The sequence below is a fragment of the Geotrypetes seraphini genome, chromosome 3 (assembly GCF_902459505.1).
Source record: "Geotrypetes seraphini chromosome 3, aGeoSer1.1, whole genome shotgun sequence".
Classification (NCBI taxonomy): Eukaryota; Metazoa; Chordata; class Amphibia; order Gymnophiona; family Dermophiidae; genus Geotrypetes; species Geotrypetes seraphini.
Window position 1 is genome coordinate 311,205,929 of NC_047086.1, and position 20,401 is coordinate 311,226,329.

Consider the following 20,401-nt stretch of genomic DNA (forward strand, 5'->3'; position numbering starts at 1 on the left):
CTCTGTACATCAATTCCATCAGCACCACCCTTCCATATCACCCTGCCCCCTTTCTTTCCCTCCACCCCTCTTCCATTCCAGCAGTCCTGCTCCTTTCTCTCCTTTCATGCAGCAAGGTCCCGCGATGACTGTAGCTGCCAGTCCACCCCACTCCAACGTACTTGCTCTGGAGCGGACTCAGCAGCCGCATGCTGGAAGGTCCCATGATGACTCGTCTGCTGGCTCTGCTCCAGAAGAAGTAAGTTACATCAGAGGGGGTGGACCCAGCAGACGCATGGAGTTGCGGCAATGTCCCGCAATGACTGCGTCTGCCGGGTCCACCCCCTCCAACGTAACTTACTTCTTCCGGAGCAGAGCCAGCAGATGAGTCATCGGGGGACCTTCCTGCACCTCTGCGCGGCTGCCGACTCTGCTGCAGAGAAAGTAAGTCAGATGTAAGGTGACCATTTATTTTTTTCTTCAAAAGGGAACATCTATTAATTGACTGTGTATCCTTTCTTTCATTTCTTTCTTTCTGCACTCAGGCCCAACAATTGTCCCTTTCTATTCCCTCCCTCTCTCCTTCCTTCCCATGTTCTTAGTGCCCCCAGTGCCACCTTCCCATGTACTTTGTGCCCCCAGTGCCTCCGTACTGTGTCCTTAGTGCCCCCAGTGCCTCCTTCCCATGTCCTTAGTGCCCCCAGTGCCTCCGTCCTGTGTCCATAGTGCCCCCTTCCCGTGTCCATAGTACCCCCGTCCCGTGTCCATAGTGCCCCCAGTGCCTCCGTCCTGTGTCCATAGTGCCCCCAGTGCATCCTTCCCGTGTCCATAGTGCCCCCAGTGCATCCTTCCCAAGTCCATAGTGCCCCCAGTGCCTCTGTCCTGTGTCCAGTGCCCCCGTCCTGTGTCCATAGTGCCCCCAGTGCCTCCCTTACCGTGTCCATAGTGCCTCCATCCTGTGTCCATAGTGCCCCCAGTGCCTCCGTCCTGTGTCCATAGTGCCCCCAGTGCATCCTTCCCGTGTCCATAGTACCCCCAGTGCATCCTTCCCGTGTCCATAGTGCCCCCAGTGCCTCTGTCCTGTGTCCAGTGCCCCCAGTGCCTCCATCCCGTGTCCATAGTGCCCCCAGTGCCTCCATCCTGTGTCCATAGTGCCTCCATCCTGTGTCCATAGTGCCCCCAGTGCCTCCGTCCTGTGTCCATAGTGCCCCCAGTGCTTCCGTCCGGTGTCCTTAGTGCCCCCAGTGCCTTCCAGATTTTTTCCACCCCCAAAGCCAGCCAGCCTGCCTGCCTGCCTACCTATCTATCTATCTCCCTCCCTCCCTGCTGTGCTAAAGCCAGCAAGCTTGCCTGCCTACATCCTTCCCTCCCTGCTGCAGAAAAAAAAAAAAGCCTCTCCTTCCTTTCCCCCGGTCCGCACCGCTGCAGTCTTACCTCCCCGTTGCTGCTAATCGCCGACAAGAAGTCTTCTTTCTGACGTCAATTCTGACGTCGGAGAGGATGTTCCGGGCCAGCCAGGCAGTGATTGGCTGGCCCAGAACATCCTCTCTGATGTCAGAATTGATGTCGGAAAGAAGATTTCTTGTCGGCGATTAGCAGCAGCAGTGGGGAGGTAAGACTAATGTGACCATTTATTTTTTTCATCAAAATGGTACATCTATTAATATTCAGTTCCGCCCTAGCCCCATCCCCAGCCCTGCCCCCAATTTCTTTCATTCATTTTCATGTACACACAATATCTTATTAATTCATAATAGTAAACATAAAATATATTTAAAAAACCACAAAGCACATGGTATTCAGGGAAAATGTTAATTATCATTTACGAGTTTCAGGGATTTTTTTCAAAAATGTCAAACAGATTACTTTAAAATATGCAATGTCACTTCAGTAACTATAGAAAAATAGACACATATAGTGCAAAATATAGACAGCAGATATAAATTCTCAAAACAGACACATTTTGATCACTAAATTGAAAATAAAATCATTTTTCCTACCTTTGTTGTCTGGTGATTTCATGAGTCTCTTGGCTGCACTTCCTTCTTCTGACTGTGCATCCAATCTTTCTTCCCTTCTTTCTTTTGCATCTAACATTTCTTTCACAATCCAGCTCTATCCCTTTTGGGTCCAGGTCTCTCTCTCTTTTCCCTTTATTACCCTCCCCAGATCCAGTGTCAGTTCTCCTTTGTACCGTTGTTCCAGGTCTCCCTCTCTCTCCCTCCCTCTCTCTCTGAACCTCCCATAGTCCTGCATCTTCCTCCTGTCTTTCCCCTTCGTCCAGGCCTTTCTCTCTGTAGTCTTTCTAATCTGCTTACAACACCCCCTCCCTTTCTCTACCTCTTTCTCTCCTTCTTTCCTTCCTCCCTCCCAGCAGATTTTAGCATATCTCCTCCTTTTTTCCCCTCAGATCCAGTATCTGTCTCCTTCCTCTTTTCCTCCTCCTAGGTCTGGTATCTGTCCCCTCCCCTTCCCCCCTGCTCTGGTATCTCTCTCTCCGTTCCATTCCTCCTGTTCTTCCCTTGTCTTCCTTCTCAATTTATTTTCTGTCTCTTTCTAAATTGTTTTTTATTATTCAGTCCTCACTTTCCCTCTTTCACTGTGTCTACCTATAGCTTGCCACCTCTTTCACTTACCCTTCCAGTATATAACTCTATCCTCGTCCCTCAATCCAGCATGTGTCTTTTTTTCTTTCTCCTCTCCACTTCCTTCCAGTGTCTGCTCCCCCTCTCCCCCACACTTCCATTCAGTGTCTGTCCCTCTCTCTACCCCTTCCAACTACTGTTCACCTTCTGTCTCGCCCCTTCCAGTCACTGCCCTCTCTGCCCTTTCCATCCAATGTCTGCCTTCTCTCTCTTACATACATCTTCCTGCTTTCTATGCTCCTTTCATAACTATCTATCCTGTGCCCCTTCTCTCCTTTGTACATGATTGATTTCAGCTCTGCCACCTCTCCATTTTTTTCTCTCTGTCACCACCCCATCCCCTATGCTCTGGCATCTCTCTCTTCTCCTTTCTTTCCTTCGCATCGCACAGTCTGGTATCTTCCCTTCCCTGATTCTTTGGCATCTCTCTCCTTTCCTTTTCTTCCATCTTTCCCTCTCCCTCTATCCTCTGACATTTCCCCCTTCCTTTTCCCTTATGTTGGCATACCTTCCTCCTTCCCTCCAAGCCCTGGCATCTACTTTCATTCCCTCCCTCATCTTCCTTCTCCCTCCAGCTGGGTACACTCTCCTCTGCAGCCCTGGACTTCCTCACACCTGCTCCCCCAAAATTGCTATGCTTCGTTTCCTCTTCTTCCTTCCTCTTCCCCCCCCCCCCCGTGGGACTCTGCGGCACCATCAGCTCTTACTCCCTCTAACGCCAGCCCTGCAGCTCCAGACTTCCCCACACCTGCTCCCCCCCGGATCGCTATTGTTTTAAATGTTATGGCAGCCGCGGTGCTGTATCCGTCAGAGGAGACTTCTAACCTCGGCCTGCCCCGGAACTCTTCCTGCAACAGGGACTTCCTGTTCCCACCAGGTGGGAGAACATTTGGTGGAGCTGGGGGGAGGGGGAAAGGGGAGGGAGCAAGAAGGAAGAGATGCTGACTGGAAGGGGCAGAGAGGAGAGGAAGGAGATGGTAGCACATGGATGGAGGGAAGGGGCAGAGAGGAAGGAGATGGTGGCACATGGACGGAGGGAAGGGGAAGAGGTGGCTCACATGGACAGAGGGATGGGGAAAAAGAAAGAGGTGGTTCACATGGACAGAGGGAAGTGAGAAAAGAGAAGAGAGGATGCATATGGATTAAGAGGGAAAAAGCTGGAAAGATAGATTTGAGATGGAGGCAGAAAAATGGAAGAAACTGAATGTGACAGGGAATCCAGCGGCAGAGGAGGTAAGATGGACAGGACAGGGAGGGGGGACAGGGTGCAGAGCCTTGCAGCCCAGCGGAGGCCTGCAATAAGTTTGGGAGGGGAGCGGGTGTGTGCTGGACGCTAGCCCGAATATAAACCGGGACCCCCATTTTTGGGCCCCCAAATCCCAGTTTATATTAAAATATATACAGTATGCCCTTTAGCACACAGTGCTTTGGAGATTTTCAAACATCTCTATTTTTTGTGGTTACATCAAAATGGTATGTTTAATTATGTTTATTCTCCCCCCTGCACTTCATAATTTCACTACTCCTTACACCCATTTCATGATTCTTTCACATGTCCTTGTTGGTATGCCTTCATTTTGTACTTGCTCTTCCTCAAATCCTAATATTTTTCTTTTTTGCATGTCTATTCTTTCAGTATCACTGGTTTACTTTGTTAAACCTCACAAGCCTCTTCGTATTATATACTGTACACTCACACTGCACCCTTCCAATCAGATCTTATCACTTCCAGTGTCTTATATTTCATATGACCACTATGTATTTATCTCACATTCGTTCACCCTAGCTCCATACTTACATGCGTATATACTTTCAAAGGACCCCGGAAGAAGGTTGTTTAAAACCGAAACACGGACTATGTCGGGTCCACACCATAACACTAACACTGTGTACTACAAGGACTTGTCAATGATATGTATCACATTTACTTGTGAAGACTTTTTACAATACATTTTTTATTGAGATCATCATCTTCACAGTTTTACAAAACACATGGGCTGGAAAAAAAATTCCATGAGTAAGCAACAGAAAGAAGCACTGGAGATGTCAAAACCAACTAATGGAAAACAAGGAAAAACTGTAGACAAGCGTACAAGATGCAGGCTATGGTTTATTGTATCTATTATTAAATTTGGTTAACTTTACCACCTTTTAACAAAACAAGGGACCCGACATGGTCCGTGTTTCGATTAACACGCCTTCATCAGGGGTCCTAACAAATGGAAATAAAAATAGCTAAAGATATACATTTACAGATATAAAAATGTATAAACACTTGACATGTGGTGTGCTGATAAACAAATGTAAGGTGATGAGAAACAAATGCAAGATGATGAAAAAACAAATGGAAGAAGACAATCCTGAATAAATGGTGCCACTCCATGTGATGTGAACAATAAGCATAATGATAGATTAAAAGCAGTGAAATGTGAGTAGGACTACCATATAGTGAAGAATACAAAATGAAAAATGGTGAATCGTAAGACTGCAAGAACAATAATAGTGCTTATGTGTGGGGTGTCAATAAAAGAGATGATGATAAATATAATGATAAAGAAAAGGAAAGATATGCTAACAACAGATGATATATACAACAAAATGATAAAATAATAAAGCTAACTGATAAAATGATAAAATATAGTTGGGGGACCTACCAAGGTTGATAAGATTTCAAATTAAACCGCAAATAAAAATAAACTAGAGAAATAAAAAACAAAAAACAAATGTTCATAAACATATATGTACACCAGTGTAAAAAATAAAAGCAAAAAGTAATTCCTTTATTAAAAACAGTATATTATGGGGCTTATAATTAAAAAAAAAATCTAAAAAGTGGCCTAAATGGGTACTTGGCGTTTTTAGAGAAGGGGAAAGGGCGGGAGGTGGTTCGACCTTGACATAGGTGTTAGAGAATGACATGGGGAAAAAATCTGTCCCCATCAATGCCCCATCCCCAGACCACCGTTACCTTCACCGCCCCGTCCCTGACATCCTCTTCACCGTCCTGTCTCCGGCCCGCCGTCCCCTTCACAGCCACGTCCCTGTCTCTGCCATCCCCTTCACCGCCCCGTCCAGTACTGCAATATTTAGTTTATTCCTTCCTTATAAATCAAAGTTCTGGCTGCTGAACTAGAGAAAGAGATGTTCAGCTGGTAGGGCTTTGTTTATACATTTTTATCAACACAACTAATATACTACTTTATCCTAAAGCAAAAAAATAAATAAATAGAATTTTTTTTTTCTACCTTTGTTGTCTGGTTTCTGCTTTCCTCATCTTCTCATTCAATTCCTTCCATCTACTGTCTCTCTTCTCTCTGAATCTTCCATTTGCTCTGTTACTGTGCCTCTCCCTCCCCCCCAAATTGGTCTGGCACCCATCTTCTTCCGCTCCCCCAATAGTCTGGCATCTCTGTCTTCTTCCCTGCCAGCATCTTCTCCCCACTCTTTCTTCTCCATTTCTCTTCAGCGTCTTCTCCCCACTCTTCCCCATTTCCCTTCAGCGTCTTCTCCCCACTCTCTGTTCCCCATTTCCCTTCAGCATCTTCTCCCCACTTTCCCTTCCCCATTTCCCTTCAGCTTCTTCTCCCAATCTCTCTTCCCCATTTCCCTTCAGCGTCTTCTCCCAATCTCTCTTCCCCATGTCCCTTCAGCGACTTCTCCCAATCTCTCTTCCCCATTTCCCTTCAGCGTCTTCTCCCAATCTCTCTTCCCCATGTCCCTTCAGCGTCTTCTCCCCACTCTGTCTTCCCCATTTCCCTTCAGCGTCTGTTCCTCTCCTCCCCATCTTTCCTCCCTTTCTCCCTCCCTGCCCCTTACCTTTGTGGCGCTTTCATCCCCCCCCTGCAGCGAGAACACCTCTTAGCCGCTTCCGCCACGTACCTGCCCCCCCCCCCCCCCCGGACAACAGGCCTCGGTCCGACAGGCAGGAGTGATTCCTGCTTGCAGTGCACAACTGTGCCAACAAACTTCCCTGCCTCTTACCTTTATGGCCAGCGATTTCTAAACTGCCTTCTTACAGCAGCCGGAGTGTTGAAGTTGCATATAGCTGCCGGAAAGGTCGTCTCTGATGCAACTTCTGGTTGCGTCAGAGATGACCTTTACGGCAGCCACATGCAGCTTCAATGCTCCGGCTGCGGTAAGAAGGCAGTTTAGAAATTGCCGCACACAAAGGTAAGGGGGAGGGAGTAGGGAGATGTTGGGACTGGGCAGCGGCAGCAGCATTGATCAGTAAGGAGGGAGGGAGTGCGATAGGTGACCACGCGCGTTCCCTCCATTAACTACAGGAACAAGGACTTTCACCGCTCCATGGGGCAGTGAATGGCTTGTCCCCGTAGACACGGTGAACACAGTTTTTTCCCCACCATTTTTGCGGGCTAGCCGTGGATAACAGCCACCGTGTCATTCTCTAATAGGCGTACAGCAGGTATAACCAAAAGTTCAGGCATGTTGCCTAGTCAGCACTTATACGTTTTGACTAAGACCAAGTCAAAACAGGTATAAATGCCCCCAAAAAAGGGGCCACTGAGCTGATTGCAGCTGCCGCCCACCCCCCACCGCAACCATCATGGCAGGAGAGATGGCTCATCTCCCGTGCTGTGAAGGCGATTGTCCCTCCCCTCCGAACCGCGGCACTTCGGGGTGAGGATCGCGATCCTCACCCCGAAGTGCCGCAGTTTGTGGGCGGGGGAGCGATCGCCATCATGGCAGGATAGATGCTCAATCTCTCCTGCCCCGGTGACCCCTGACACGATCGGGGCAAGAGGGAGCCCAAGCCCTCCTGGCACAGCGACCTGCGACCCCCACAACACAATCGGGGCAGGAGGGAGCCCAAGCCCTCCTGCCCTGCTGAACCCCCTACCCCCACTAAAATACAGGCAGGGACCTAAGGCAACTGGGCCAATTCCGGTTGGATCAGGCACCTAAGGCCCCACCTCTGAGTGGGGCTTGAGGCATTTGGGCCTATCAGGATCTAAGGCTCGCCATTCTGAGGATGGTGGGCGTGCCGGACAGACGGGCTTGGGACCCGTCCATCCGTCCAACTTTGTTAAGGTATGTTCGGGGGGTTGCGGACTTCGGGAGCAATCGTGGGGGGGGTGCATCGAGGGCAGGATGACCGGGGATCCCTCCTGCCTGTATTTTAGTGGGGGGAGGGGTAGGTGTTTTGGCAGTGAAGGAGGCTTGGGCTCCCTCCTGCCCTGATCGTGTCAGGAGGATCGCTGGGGCAGGAGGGCTTGGGCTCCATCATACCTCAATCATGTCGGGGGGGTCACAGATCGTCGGGGCAGGAGGGATTGGGTTCCCTCTTGCCCCGATCGTGTCGGGGGGGGGGTGTCTTGGATTACCGGGGCAGGAGGAGTTGGGCTCCCTCCTATCTGATCCAGGGGGTGGGTGGATCGTGGCAGGAGAGATTGGCTATCTCTCCTGCTGCGATCGTTGCTGAGGAAGGGGGGTGGATTAGAGAGCTGCACGGGAACGGGGATGACGGGAATCCCGCGGGACCCGCGGGTTCCCCCTTTGGGTCACGGGGATCCCGTGGGGACGCCCCCTAGGGTCGCGGGGATCCCGTGGGGACGCCCCCGAGGGTCGCGGGGATCCCGTGGGGACGCCTCCGAGGGTCGCGGGGTTCCTGCGGGGTTGGATCGCAGTACACTGCATTTGAGCCGCGAGGGTAGTCTCCTCCTCCTTACCTGCACTGTCGCAGCACACAGCCGAACGGAAGTCTTCCCGATGTCAGCGCTGACGTCGGAGGGAGGGCTTAAGCAAAGCCCTCCCTTCCTCCGACGTCAGCGCTGACATCAGGAAGACTTCCGGTCGGCTGTGAGCGGCAGGGCAGATAGGAAGAAGGCAATGGCGAACGAAAGAGGGGGGAGGGGGCGGTCCGCCCCGAAGAATGTGCACAGCCGGTCAGGTCCCCCGATCGACCGACAACAGGCCCGGCCGACAAACCTCCCTGCCCTGTAGCCGCGAATCTAAATTACCTCTTACAGCAGCTTCAATACTCCAGCTGCTGTAAGAAGGTAATTTAGATTCGCGGCTACAAGACAGGGAGATTTGTCCGACCGGGCCTGTTCTGTTGTCGGTCGGGTGCGGAAACGCCACAAAGGTAAGGGGCAGGGAGTGAGGAAAGGTGGAGTGGAGAAGAAAAGACGCTTAAGGGGGGAGAAGGCCGCTGAAAGCACTGGGGAAGACAAAGGAGTGGAGAAGGACGCTGAAAGGACATGGGGTAAACGGGAGGAGGGGGGGGAAGGATGCTGAAAGCACATGTTGAAGACAGAGGGGGGTGAAGGACCCTGAAAGCACTGGGGAAGACAAAGGGGTGGAGAATGCCACTGAAAGGAAATGGGGAAAACAGGGGGGGAGAAGGCCGATGAAAGGATATGGGGAAGACAGAGGGGGGAGAAGGCCGCTGAAAGGACATGGGGAAGACAGAGGGGGGAGAAGGACGCTGAAAGGACATGGGGAAGGTAGAGGGGGGAGAAGGATGCTGCCTGACAGGACATGGGGAAGATGGTGGGGGAGAAGGACACTGGAAGGAAATGGGGAAGAGGGAATGGGGAGAAGACCCTGGCAGGGGAAGAAGACAGAGGTGCCAGACTATGGGGGGAGTGGAAGGAAAAATATGGGTGCCAGACCAATTTGGGAGGGGGGAGAAAGGGAGAGGCACAGTAACAGAGCAAATGGAAGACACAGAGAGAAGAGAGGCAGTGGATGGAAGGAATTGAATGAGAATATGAAGAAAGCAGAAACCAGGCAACAAAGGTAGGAAAAAAATTCTTTTTTTTTTTTTTTGCTTAAGGATAAAGTAGTATATTAGTTGTGTTGATAAAAATTTATAAACATTAGAGGCTCTGGTAGAAACCCGTTTACAAAGTATGTATTCTTCCCAATTAATATTTCCAAATTAATTCCAAATTAATAAAGTCTTTTTGCTTATTTTTAAATGGGTTTCTACCAGAGCCTTTAATTCAGTAGCATAATTAAATGAAATAACTATTTCTGTAGTTTATAGGGACGGGCGGGGACGTAGGGGATTCCTCGCGGGGACGTAGGGGATTCCTCGCGGGGACGGGCGGGGATGGAGGAATTCCTCGCGGGGACGGGTGGGGACGGAGGGATTCCTCGCGGGGACGGGTGGGGACGGGTGGGAGTCCTCACGGGGACGGGTGGGGACGGGTGGGACTTTGGCGGGGACGGGTGGGGACGGGTGGGATTTCTGTCCCCGCGCAACTCTCTAGGGTGGATTCTGTAATTGGTGTTCTTTTTGACATACACTGGTTACAGAATCCAGATTTTTGGCGAAGGACTGGTCCCTCCTTCGCCTAAAGCTCTTGTGTTGAGCGTTTGGGACTTAGGCTTTATTTTGGTTGATTATATGTTGTTAGTGTAGACGTAATGATGGTCTGGGCATTTAAACAGCTGAACGTAGAGGCAGGCCATTATTTTTTAAAAAAACTCCTTTTGGACTTTGTTTTTGAGTATGGACATTTTCCCTGCTTCTACTTTCAGCTTTTATGGCCTAGGCCAAAAAGGGACTTAGACTTTTTTTTTTTTTATTATGCCCCTCCACATGTATAAAATTCATATAGACAGCACAGAGGAACTGAACATGCCTAGAAAGGAAATGATGGAATATGTGAAAAATCCAGAAATGCAAGATAAATATCTACTTGGATCTTAGAATGAAAAGAAAAAGTGAGAAACTAATTATTGCAAAGAATGGAAAAATTTTATATGTATATATGTACACCATGGCACATGTCTAAGAAAAATTAAAATTGAAAATGAAAAACATAAAAAAAACCATATGTCAAACTTGACTCCGATTAAGAAGGAAAAAGGGAGAGTCTTTTATTAAAAGTAAAACATCTACCGATGAGAACTAAAAGTCAAATATCTGCTAGGAATAACAAACTTTGCTTTGTAATGATAGGGGTTGCCATACAACTTATTTTGAAGAATTGGAAGAACTGGGATAGGTTAAATTACACTTTCTGGTGGGAATCCCTTTGTTATACTTTTAAAATGGAACATCTGATAGCTATACAGCAGGGAAGGTACAGGAAATTTATTGATGTTTGGGAGCCGTTGATTAAGGGCTCCTTTTACAAAGGTGTGCTAGCGGTTTTAGCGTGTGCGCTAGCCGCTACCGCCTCCTTTTAAGCAGGTGGTAATTTTTCGGCTAGCGCGCGCTAATCTTGTGCATGTGCTAAAAACACTAGCGCACCTTCGTAAAAGGAGCCCTAAATTTTGTAAGGAATGATAACTGACTTTATTTTACTAACCTTAAACATACACATCCAGAGTGGGAGGAAGGGAGGAGGAAGGGGGGTGGGGCTTGTACTGGAATTGTTTTGGGGAATTTTTAGATAGTTTCTTGTGGGTATTTATTTTCTTGATTAATAGGTGGGAGGGTAGGTGAAAATAATTGCTTATTACTATATGTAAGTTTATTGTGCTTTTCTTGTAATATTATATGTACATGAATTACCATATTTTCACGCATATAACGCGCGCGTTATACACGATTTTACAAACCGTGCGCGTTATACGTGTGAGCGCGTTTTACAACTTTTTTTTTTCAATCCGATCGGCATCCCCCCTGCGAACCGGCATCCTCCCCCCCGCTCGAGTCACCCCCCTCCCCCGCAATCCTACATCCCCCCCAGCACCGCAAAACATGTCTTACCCGATTGGGCATCGGCACCGGCACCAATGCACAGGATGTGCCAGTGCCAGTGCCCGAAGATCCTCCCTCGTTGGTTTGGGTTGGTTTGGGCTGGGCTGGGCGGTGTGGTGCAGGAGAGATCCTCCTTCTTCCTGCGCCGGGCTGGACTAGGCTTTGAGCATTTGCGCATGCTCAAAACCTTCTGGTCTCGCTCTCTCCGAGATCTTCGGAGCACTGGCACTGGCACATCCTGTGCATTGGTGCTGGTGCCGGTGCCGATGCCCAATCGGGTAAGACATGTTTTGCGGTGCTGGGGGGGATGTAGGATCGCGGGGGAGGGGGGGTGATGCGAGCGGGGGGGGGGGGGAGGATGCCGGTTCGTTGGGGGGATGCCGGATCGGATTGAAAAAAAAAGTTGTAAAACGCGGGTAAGCGAGCGGGGGGGGGGAGGATGCCAGTTCGGAGTAGGCGGGAGGCGGTTTTAGCATGCGCGGTATACATTAAATTTTTCTTACATAGATTTGTGTTTCCCGCGCGCTATACCCGTGTGCGCGTTTTACATGGGTGCGCGTTATCTACGTGAAAATACGGTATTTGTATGCACAATTATAGTTGGAAAATTTAATAAAGATTATATTAAAAAAAGTAAAACATCTAAAAAATATGAAACAAAGTCCCGACTAGGATCCAAGTTTCAGGGGACAATAATGAACTTATAATGTACCGCGCACAGTGCATGTGAACATATCTATATCACAAGTGATATGCCAAAAGATGTTTTACTTTTTTTTTTTTAATCTAGAAAATTTCTTTTTTTAAAAAATATTCTTTATTCATTTTGAAAACTTACAGCAAGTGTACAGGAATATATCATTAGTAACAACAATAACACTTGTAATTCTCATATAATTCTACAAACATAAAAATTATATCCCGTCCCACCCACCTTCTTTCAAATATTTTAATCAATTATATCATAAATATAATATAAACACATAATATAGTGAAATTTCCAGAAAAACTCACTCCCACCCTCCAATGTGTACATATATTCATCCAAGGACAATGATGTTTACTCCTTACAATATTGTTCCAATGGCCCCCAGATCTTTATAAAATTATTATAGTTCCCTTTCTGTATTGCAATTGCTCTTTCCATCTTAAAAATATGGCATACCGAATTCCACCAAAATGTATAATTAAGATTAGTATAATTTTTCCAGTTATTGGTAATATGCTGAATAGCAACCCCAGTCAAGATTAATAATAGTTTGTTATTATGTGCTGATATTTGACTTTTTTTCCTCAAAGCCATGCCAAACAGAATAGTATCATAGGAAAATGCAACATGGTTTTCTAATAGACAATTTACTTGAGTCCAAATTGAATTCTAAAATAATTTCTTTGCATTGAATTTTAGTTGCCAGGCATTAGACCATTCCTCTAACTTTTGCAGATCCTTTTTCATATTTTCCACTCCCTCTTCGGTGTCTACTCTGTTACAAATCTTGGTATCATCTGCAAAAAGGCACACTTTTCCTTCTAACCCTTGCTGAAGGGTTAGAAGGAAAAGTGTGCCTTTTTGCAGATGATACCAAGATTTGTAACAGAGTAGACACCGAAGAGGGAGTGGAAAATATGAAAAAGGATCTGCAAAAGTTAGAGGAATGGTCTAATGCAGGGGTGCCCAATACGTCGATCACTCAAACAACCCCAGTCGATCGCAGAGCCGGGTTCCCTTCCCTTCTGTTTTTTCCCCCCCTCTTGAAGAATGCCGGCCAATCAAAAGTCAGCTCATTCAGTCCCCGCCGCTCTCCAGGCCCTCCCAGGCTGCCGCTGCTGGTGGAGAAGGAAGAGGAGTCCTCGGCGCAGAGCAGGCAGCAGAGGGGCATAACGCGCTCTCGTCCTTTTAGCAGTGGACATGCTTGAAGGAGCGGGGAAGGGAGTCGGGTTTAGATAGCAATCAGGAGGGGTGCAGGTCATGGATCCGCTGGCCGGGGACACGTTGATGTAGTCAGCACAGGACTGCTTGCCCTTGTTGCTCTCCACGGAGAGTTTGGGCTTGGCCCCGTTGGCCCACATCTTGCTGTAGCCGTCGGGCGAGTAGCTGCTGCTGGCTGACATCCGGCTTTCTCCTTGGCCTCCCGGTACTTTTAGCAATTCTTGCAGGTTGCCATTGGCCTCAGGAGCTGTCTTCCCTCTGCCGTGGTCCTGCCTCTCCTCTGAGTCAGAGGCAGGATTGGGGCAGAGGGAAGACAGCTCCTGAGGCCTATGGCAACCTGCAAAGATTGCTAAAGTACCAGCAATCCTCTCTGCAGGCTGCTCCCTGCAGGAATTAGGTCAAAGGATGTGGGAGGGCAGGGAGAAACATGCAGGTCTTCCGGGGGGGAAGAGGGGGAGGGCAGGGGCAGGCCTTCAGAGGGGGAATGTGCAGGCCTTCAGGGGGGAATGTGCAGGCCTTTGGGGGGTGCAGACCTTCAGGAGGACAGGCAGGCCTTCAAGGGGTGGGGTGAAAGCCTTTGGGGCCCTGCTGTAGAAATACACGGAGGGAGGGTTCAAAGAGATGTGAATATGCCAGACTTTGGGGGGAAAGAAATAATGGGTCTAAAAACAGAGGAATGGGTGAAAGATGGTGGATTTAGGGAGGGAAGGAACAGAAAGGGAGAGAAGTTGGACACAAGGGATGGTGTGGAGGGGGGAAAGAGATACTCGATAGGAGGGTAGTTGGAAAAAGAAAGTGAGAGATGGTGGACCCTGGGGTGGTGGGGAAGGAGGGAGAGATGCTCAATGAAAGGGTAGTTGAGAAAGGTGGATCTGTGGATGGAGATGAAAAAAAGGAAAGATGCCAGACTTCCAGGGGAGGGAAGGGAAATGAAAGGGGAGGACAGAAATAGCAGATGGATGGTTAGCACGGAGAAAGAAGGAGACCCTGGAAAGCAAGTTATCAGAAGATAACCAGAGCCTGGGACCAACAAGATTTGAATAATATCCAGACAACAAAGGTAGGAAAAATGATTTTATTTTCAATTTAATGATCAAAATGTGGCCATTTTGAGAATTTATATCTGCTGTCTATATTTTGCACTATGGTTTTTAGCGCAGGGAGCATATGAGTATCTAGAGCAGCGCAGGGCATTTAGCACAGCTCCCTGCATTAAAAACCGCTATTGCGGTTTAGTAAAAAGGGAGGGGGTATATTTGTCTATCTTTGTATGGTTGTTACTGAAGTGACATTGCATAAAGTCATCTGAAAAAACCCAGAATATAAATGATAATTAACATTTGCGTACAGTGTGCTTTGTGTTTTTTTTAAATTTTATTGTCGGTAGATCATTTTGACTTGGTCATTTTAAAAGTAGCTCGCAAGCCCAAAAAGTGTGGGCACCCCTGGTCTAATGCCTGGCAACTAAAATTCAATGCAAAGAAATGCAGAGTAATGCATTTGGGGATTATTAATAGGAAGGAACCGTATATGCTGGGAGGAGAGAAGCTGATATGCACGGACGGGGAGAGGGACCTTGGTGTGATAGTGTCCGAAGATCTAAAGGTGAAAAAACAGTGTGACAAGGCATTGGCTGCTGCCAGAAGGATGCTGGGATGTATAAAGAGAGGCGTAGTCAGTAGAAGGAAGAAGGTGTTGATGCCCCTGTACAGGTCATTGGTAAGGCCCCACTTGGAGTATTGTGTTCAATTTTGGAGACCGTATCTGGCGAAGGACGTAAGAAGACTTGAGGTGGTCCAGAGGAGGGCGACGAAAATGATAGGAGGCTTGCGCCAGAAGACGTATGAGGAGAGACTGGAAGCCCTGAATATGTATACCCTAGAGGAAAGGAGAGACAGGGGAGATATGATTCAGACGTTCAAATACTTGAAGGGTATTAACGTAGAACAAAATCTTTTTCAGAGAAAGGAAAATGGTAAAACCAGAGGACATAATTTGAGGTTGAGGGGTGGTAGATTCAAAGGCAATGTTAGGAAATTCTACTTTACGGAGAGGGTGGTGGATGCCTGGAATGCGCTCCCGAGAGAGGTGGTGAAGAGTAAAACTGTGGCTGAGTTCAAAGAAGTGTGGGATGAACACAAAGGATCTAGAATCAGAAAATAAGATTAAATATTGAACTAAGGCCAGTACTGGGCAGACTTGCACGATCTGTGTCTGTATATGGCCATTTGGTGGAGGATGGGCTGGGGATGGCTTCAATGGCTGGGAGGGTGTAGATGGGCTGGAGTAAGTCTTAACAGAGATTTCGGCAGTTGGAACCCAAGCACAATACAGGGTAAAGCTTTGGATTCTTGCCCAGAAATAGCTAAGAAGAAAAAATTAAAAAATTTAAATTGAATCAGGTTGGGCAGACTGGATGGACCATTCGGGTCTTTATCTGCCGTCATCTACTATGTTACTATGTTAGGGACAATGGTAAATTAAATGATTAAGTGTCCCCGCTTCCAGATTACAATGCCAGCATTTATTAGACTTAGAGCTATCTAACTTTTGTAAACGAACAGGGGTCCAAAACGCTCTATGCAACAAAAAGAACCAAGTTTGCCTCATAGATGCTGATAGTGTACATCTCATTCTCCAAGACCAAATTCGTGGCCATTGAGATGCAGAAATTTGCTGCTTAATCTCAATGCTTCAAATGTCTCTAAGACCATTTTTTGTTTTTTTATTCATATATCCAGATATTAATTTATACCACAATGCGGCTTGATGTCCCAGGAAGTCTGCTTGAAAGCATAGGAACTCTAGACTATACTGATTATTCAATGTTTTCCATTCAGGGAACCCCACCTGAATAGCCTGCTTCAGCTGCAACCATTTAAAACTTTGCGATTTATTAAGACTAAATCTAAGCTGCAGTTGTGAAAATTCAAGCAGTTTATCATCTGAAATAACATCATTCAGAGTTTGGATACCTGCAATAATCCAGTTCTTCCATAAAATTTTAGATCCGCCAATTTGAATCTTGAAGTTTATCCATAAAGACTGATTCGTTGATTTACTAATTGGAATAGGTGTTAAGTTACTAATGTATCTCAATGTTTTCCATGTATCAGATAAAATTCTGTTATCCTTATACCTTCTCGGCATTTTAATGCTAGGAACATGAACTAAATTTAAAGGAAAAAAGAGATGCCACTCCAAATACAGCCAATCCGGGGCATTATCTATGAGTTCTGGGAGGATCCAATACATACCCTGACGTAAAATATAGGCTTGATGATACCTATAAAAATTTGGAAAATTTACCCCACCCTCCTCAATTGATTTTTGAAGAGATGCTAAAGCAATTCTAGGCATTTTGCCCAGCCAAAGAAATTTTGTGAGGATACCATTAAGCTTTTTATAAAAGGACCCATGAAAAAAATTGGTATCATACTCATTTGATAACAAACCACAGGCAATATCATCATTTTAATAGTTTAAACTCTTCCCCACCAAGAGAGATGTAGAGGATTCCATTGCTCGCATAACTCTGTAACTCTTTTTAATAAAAGTTTCTCATTTTCTTTTACTGTATCATCCATATTGCTTTTAATCCGAATACCTAAATATTTTAATCCATCTTCCTTCCATATGAACGGAAAAGAATCAAATAATCCTTTAGAACAATGCACATTTAAAGGAAGAATCTCTGACTTACTCCAATTTATTTTGTATCCTGAAAATTTTCCAAATGTATCAATCAATTCCAATAAACATGGAATGGTAGTTTCTGGATTTCTCAAATAAAGCAGAATATCATCTGCATATGCTGAAACTTTATATTCCATTTCTGAATACGGAATGCCCTGTATCCCCTTTGCTTGTTGAATGGCTAACAATAGGGGTTCTACTACAACATCGAACAGCAAAGGAGATAAAGGACAGCCTTGTTTAACTCCCCTCTGCAAATTAAAACGCTCAGATAAATTATTATTAATATTCAATCTTTTAGAAGGGGAACTATATAATGTTTTAATCATTTGTATAAATCCAGGACCTATACCAAACCAATCTAGTGCTTGATACATAAAGCTCCATTCAACCCTATCAAAAGCTTTCTCTGCATCCAAAGATACAGAAAAAGCCGGATCATTCATACTTTTAATGTTTTACTTTTAATAAAAGACTCGTGACCATTAATTGCATTTGGCATCTCCAATGCCTCTTTCTGTTGCTTGCTCTAATGTAGTTTGAGGCTTGGTTTCTTCTTTCCATTTCCCCCCCCAAATTCCATGAGCCATGACCCACATAGTTTCCTAAAAAAAGTGGGAAAACAAAAAGGCACTGAGGAAATATGCACAGAGTAGTGGCTATGTTCCTGATAATGTTATGGCTATACCATACAAATAATATAAAACCAGGCTTCCAAGAAGATCTAATATATTTAAAATCCAAAATTCAATGAGCAATGGGGAGGCTGCATGTTTTAGACAATTAACTGCTAGTTTTGATACCTGTAACAAGTATAGTAGAGTACACAGTACATTTGTATTTTTAAACTGACATGTAGCAAGTACAAGAAGTTTTATGCTTACCTTCTTCCCAGCTATATAACCTCCACATGCACCAAAGCTTTTGGTTAAAGTTCCCATCAATACATCAATATCTGTGGGATTTATCCCAAAGTATTCCACCACACCTCGGCCAGTTGGCCCTACTGCACCAATGCTGTGAGCTTCGTCCAAGTAGAGGTAGGCTTTGTACTTCTTTTTCAAGGCCACAATCTCTGGCAACCGCACTATTGAACCTTCCATACTGGATAGCAGAAAAAACAAATCCTGGATTTAACAGTTATGAACTATAACTGGATGGATAATTCTCAACACTGCATGTAGGTGCAAAACTTGTGGATACTTTTATTCATAAATCAGGCCCCAGTGTTCAAAGGGAAAATACATGGAAATACTTACTTTGAAGCCAGTGGGGTAGGAAAAGGTAGCTCTAAATATTGTAATATTGTACCTACTTTTTCTGAAATTTCTGTTGCTCTGAAAATATAAAACTACATACAGTGATATCTCCTCCAACCTAACCTAACCAGAGAAATGCACGTAAAAGAATGCAGGATGTATGTACTATGCCTAACGTATGCATGTTTTTGACAGTTGCTTCTCCCCCCAATAGTCACAGGAAGAACATTTTAGTGTGCTTTTAAAAACTGCACTAAGATGCAAGGGGAAGTACTCAAACTATTTTATCCCCAACAGGGAATAATTCTTTGAAAGTGAGTGAGAGTGAAAGAGAAGCACCTACCATTCTTTAAAGAATACTAGCATAATTGTCTGGTAGTCCAACGCAACTTCAACATGCCTACACACTGCTGGCGGCCAACCCGGAAGGCTTCCCTCTGATGCAAAACGCTTCAAAGGGAAGCTTTACAGGTCAGCCGCCAGCAACTCATAAGAACTGCTGGTGGTGGTGTGTTTTACAAAATATAGGGGGGGAAGGAGGGTAAGAGAGATGCTGAAAGGGTGCGAAGGGTGGGTAAGAGAGATGCTGAAGGGGTGGGAGGTGGGAAGAGAGGGTTAGATGCTGCATGTGCTGGGAGGTGTGGCATGAAGGAAAAAGAAATGATGCCATTGGGGGAGAAAAGAGAAATGGAGAATGGTTGGACATTGGTACATGGAACAGGAGGGAAAGAGAGATGGTGCACATGGGGAAAGGAAGCAAGTAGGAAAATTATTGGACATGGTGGTGGAAGAAGGGAGAAATATTGGATGTTACCGAGATAGAAGGGTGGGACAGATAGAAAGTGATGCAAGAGGTAGGAATGTTGGCCATGGTGATGGAAAGAAGGAAGGGAAAGATGCAGCATGGTGGGAATGGTGGCACCATGTGCGAAAGGTGAGGGGAGAGAAGGGGGTTGGCAGGGAAATGAATGAGCAGAAGATAGTGATCATAGTGGGTGAAAATATGGTAATGGGAAGTAGACTGAAGATGGAAGGGAACAGAAGAGTGGGTGAGAGAAGATGGAAATCTGACAGGAAATCTGACAGAAGAGAAGGGAGAAAGATGGTAAAATTGGAGTAGACTTGAGTAGAAAAGAAAAAGGAAGGAAAGAGCTGAATGGAAAGGTTAATATGTCAGAAGCAGGTGTAGTGAGGAAATGGAACAAGACAGGAGACAGAAGAAAAGTCTGATGGACAGTAACTACTTGAAGAAGAATTTGCTGAAAACAGGAAAGCAGAAAAAAAGAGAAACTAGAACCAACTTGATGGAAAAATAAATCTCCAGACAGCAAAGGTAAAAAAAAAAATAATTTATTGACTGAAATACATTAGCTTTGGGAAATGTAAATAGCAGATGTCTGTATTGTGTTCAACAGAAAAGGAAATGCATTTCTGGTTTTATTTCACCAGTGTTAAAGTACTTGCTGACCCTTGCATTAGCTGCTATTGATCCCCAAGAACTGCCAGCTGAGGATCCCCTCTACAGGTGACTGGAACTCCCTTCTAACAAACAAAGCAATTGCTGGCAGCGTCCTTGAGCAACTGAGGGGCCAGCACCTGTGTTTTAGGGACATTGTTGCTGCCTAAGCTTGGTAAAAGTGAGTTTTGGCCACCTTCAGAGAAGTCTTCAGCTGAAATAGCTCAAGGGTCCCTCATCAACTGGAGTATTTTTATTTTATATTTACATTAGAGGCTCTGGCCAAGACCCATTTACAAAGTACATATTATTCCCAATTAATATTTCCAAATAAAGTGTCTTTGTTTATTTGTAAATAGATCTCTATCAGAGCCTTTAATTCAGTAGCATAATTAAATGAAATAACTACTTCTGAAGTTTATGGAGATGGGCGAGGACGGAAGAGATTTCAGCAGGGATAGATTGTGATGGGTTTGATTCCAAAGGGGACGGCCTTGATTTCTGTCCCCGCCAGCTCTCTAGTACACATACATTTAGGTGTGACCACTTACACCAACCCTATAAAAGCAGGTGCAAATGCCTGCACTTAGATGTTAACCACAATGTGTGTAAATAGAACTGCCCCCTAAACACTTTCCTTCGTAGTGGGAATCCTCCAACTCCATTGCTGCCAGTAATGGGAAGAGAGGTGCTTCAATATTATGTTTCAATCACTAAAGACAGGCAGGTTCCTTGGAGTCCTGCAGAGCTTACCTGTCC

General features: G+C 45.9%; 1 protein-coding gene across 2 annotated transcripts in view; it reads right to left on the reverse strand.

Moving 5' to 3' along the window:
* LOC117358112 (serine palmitoyltransferase 3-like) overlaps positions 1-20,401 on the reverse strand; it is a 277,511-nt gene that overhangs the window by 78,851 nt on the left and 178,259 nt on the right. For both annotated transcript variants that reach the window (XR_004538942.1, XM_033939641.1), the window contains exon 8: positions 17,812-18,031. Coding sequence is in view for 1 of the 2 variants with exons in the window: in XM_033939641.1 (XP_033795532.1) it covers positions 17,812-18,031 (220 nt within the window). In the remaining variant the exon portion in view is untranslated. The remainder of the gene's footprint in view (positions 1-17,811; positions 18,032-20,401) is intronic.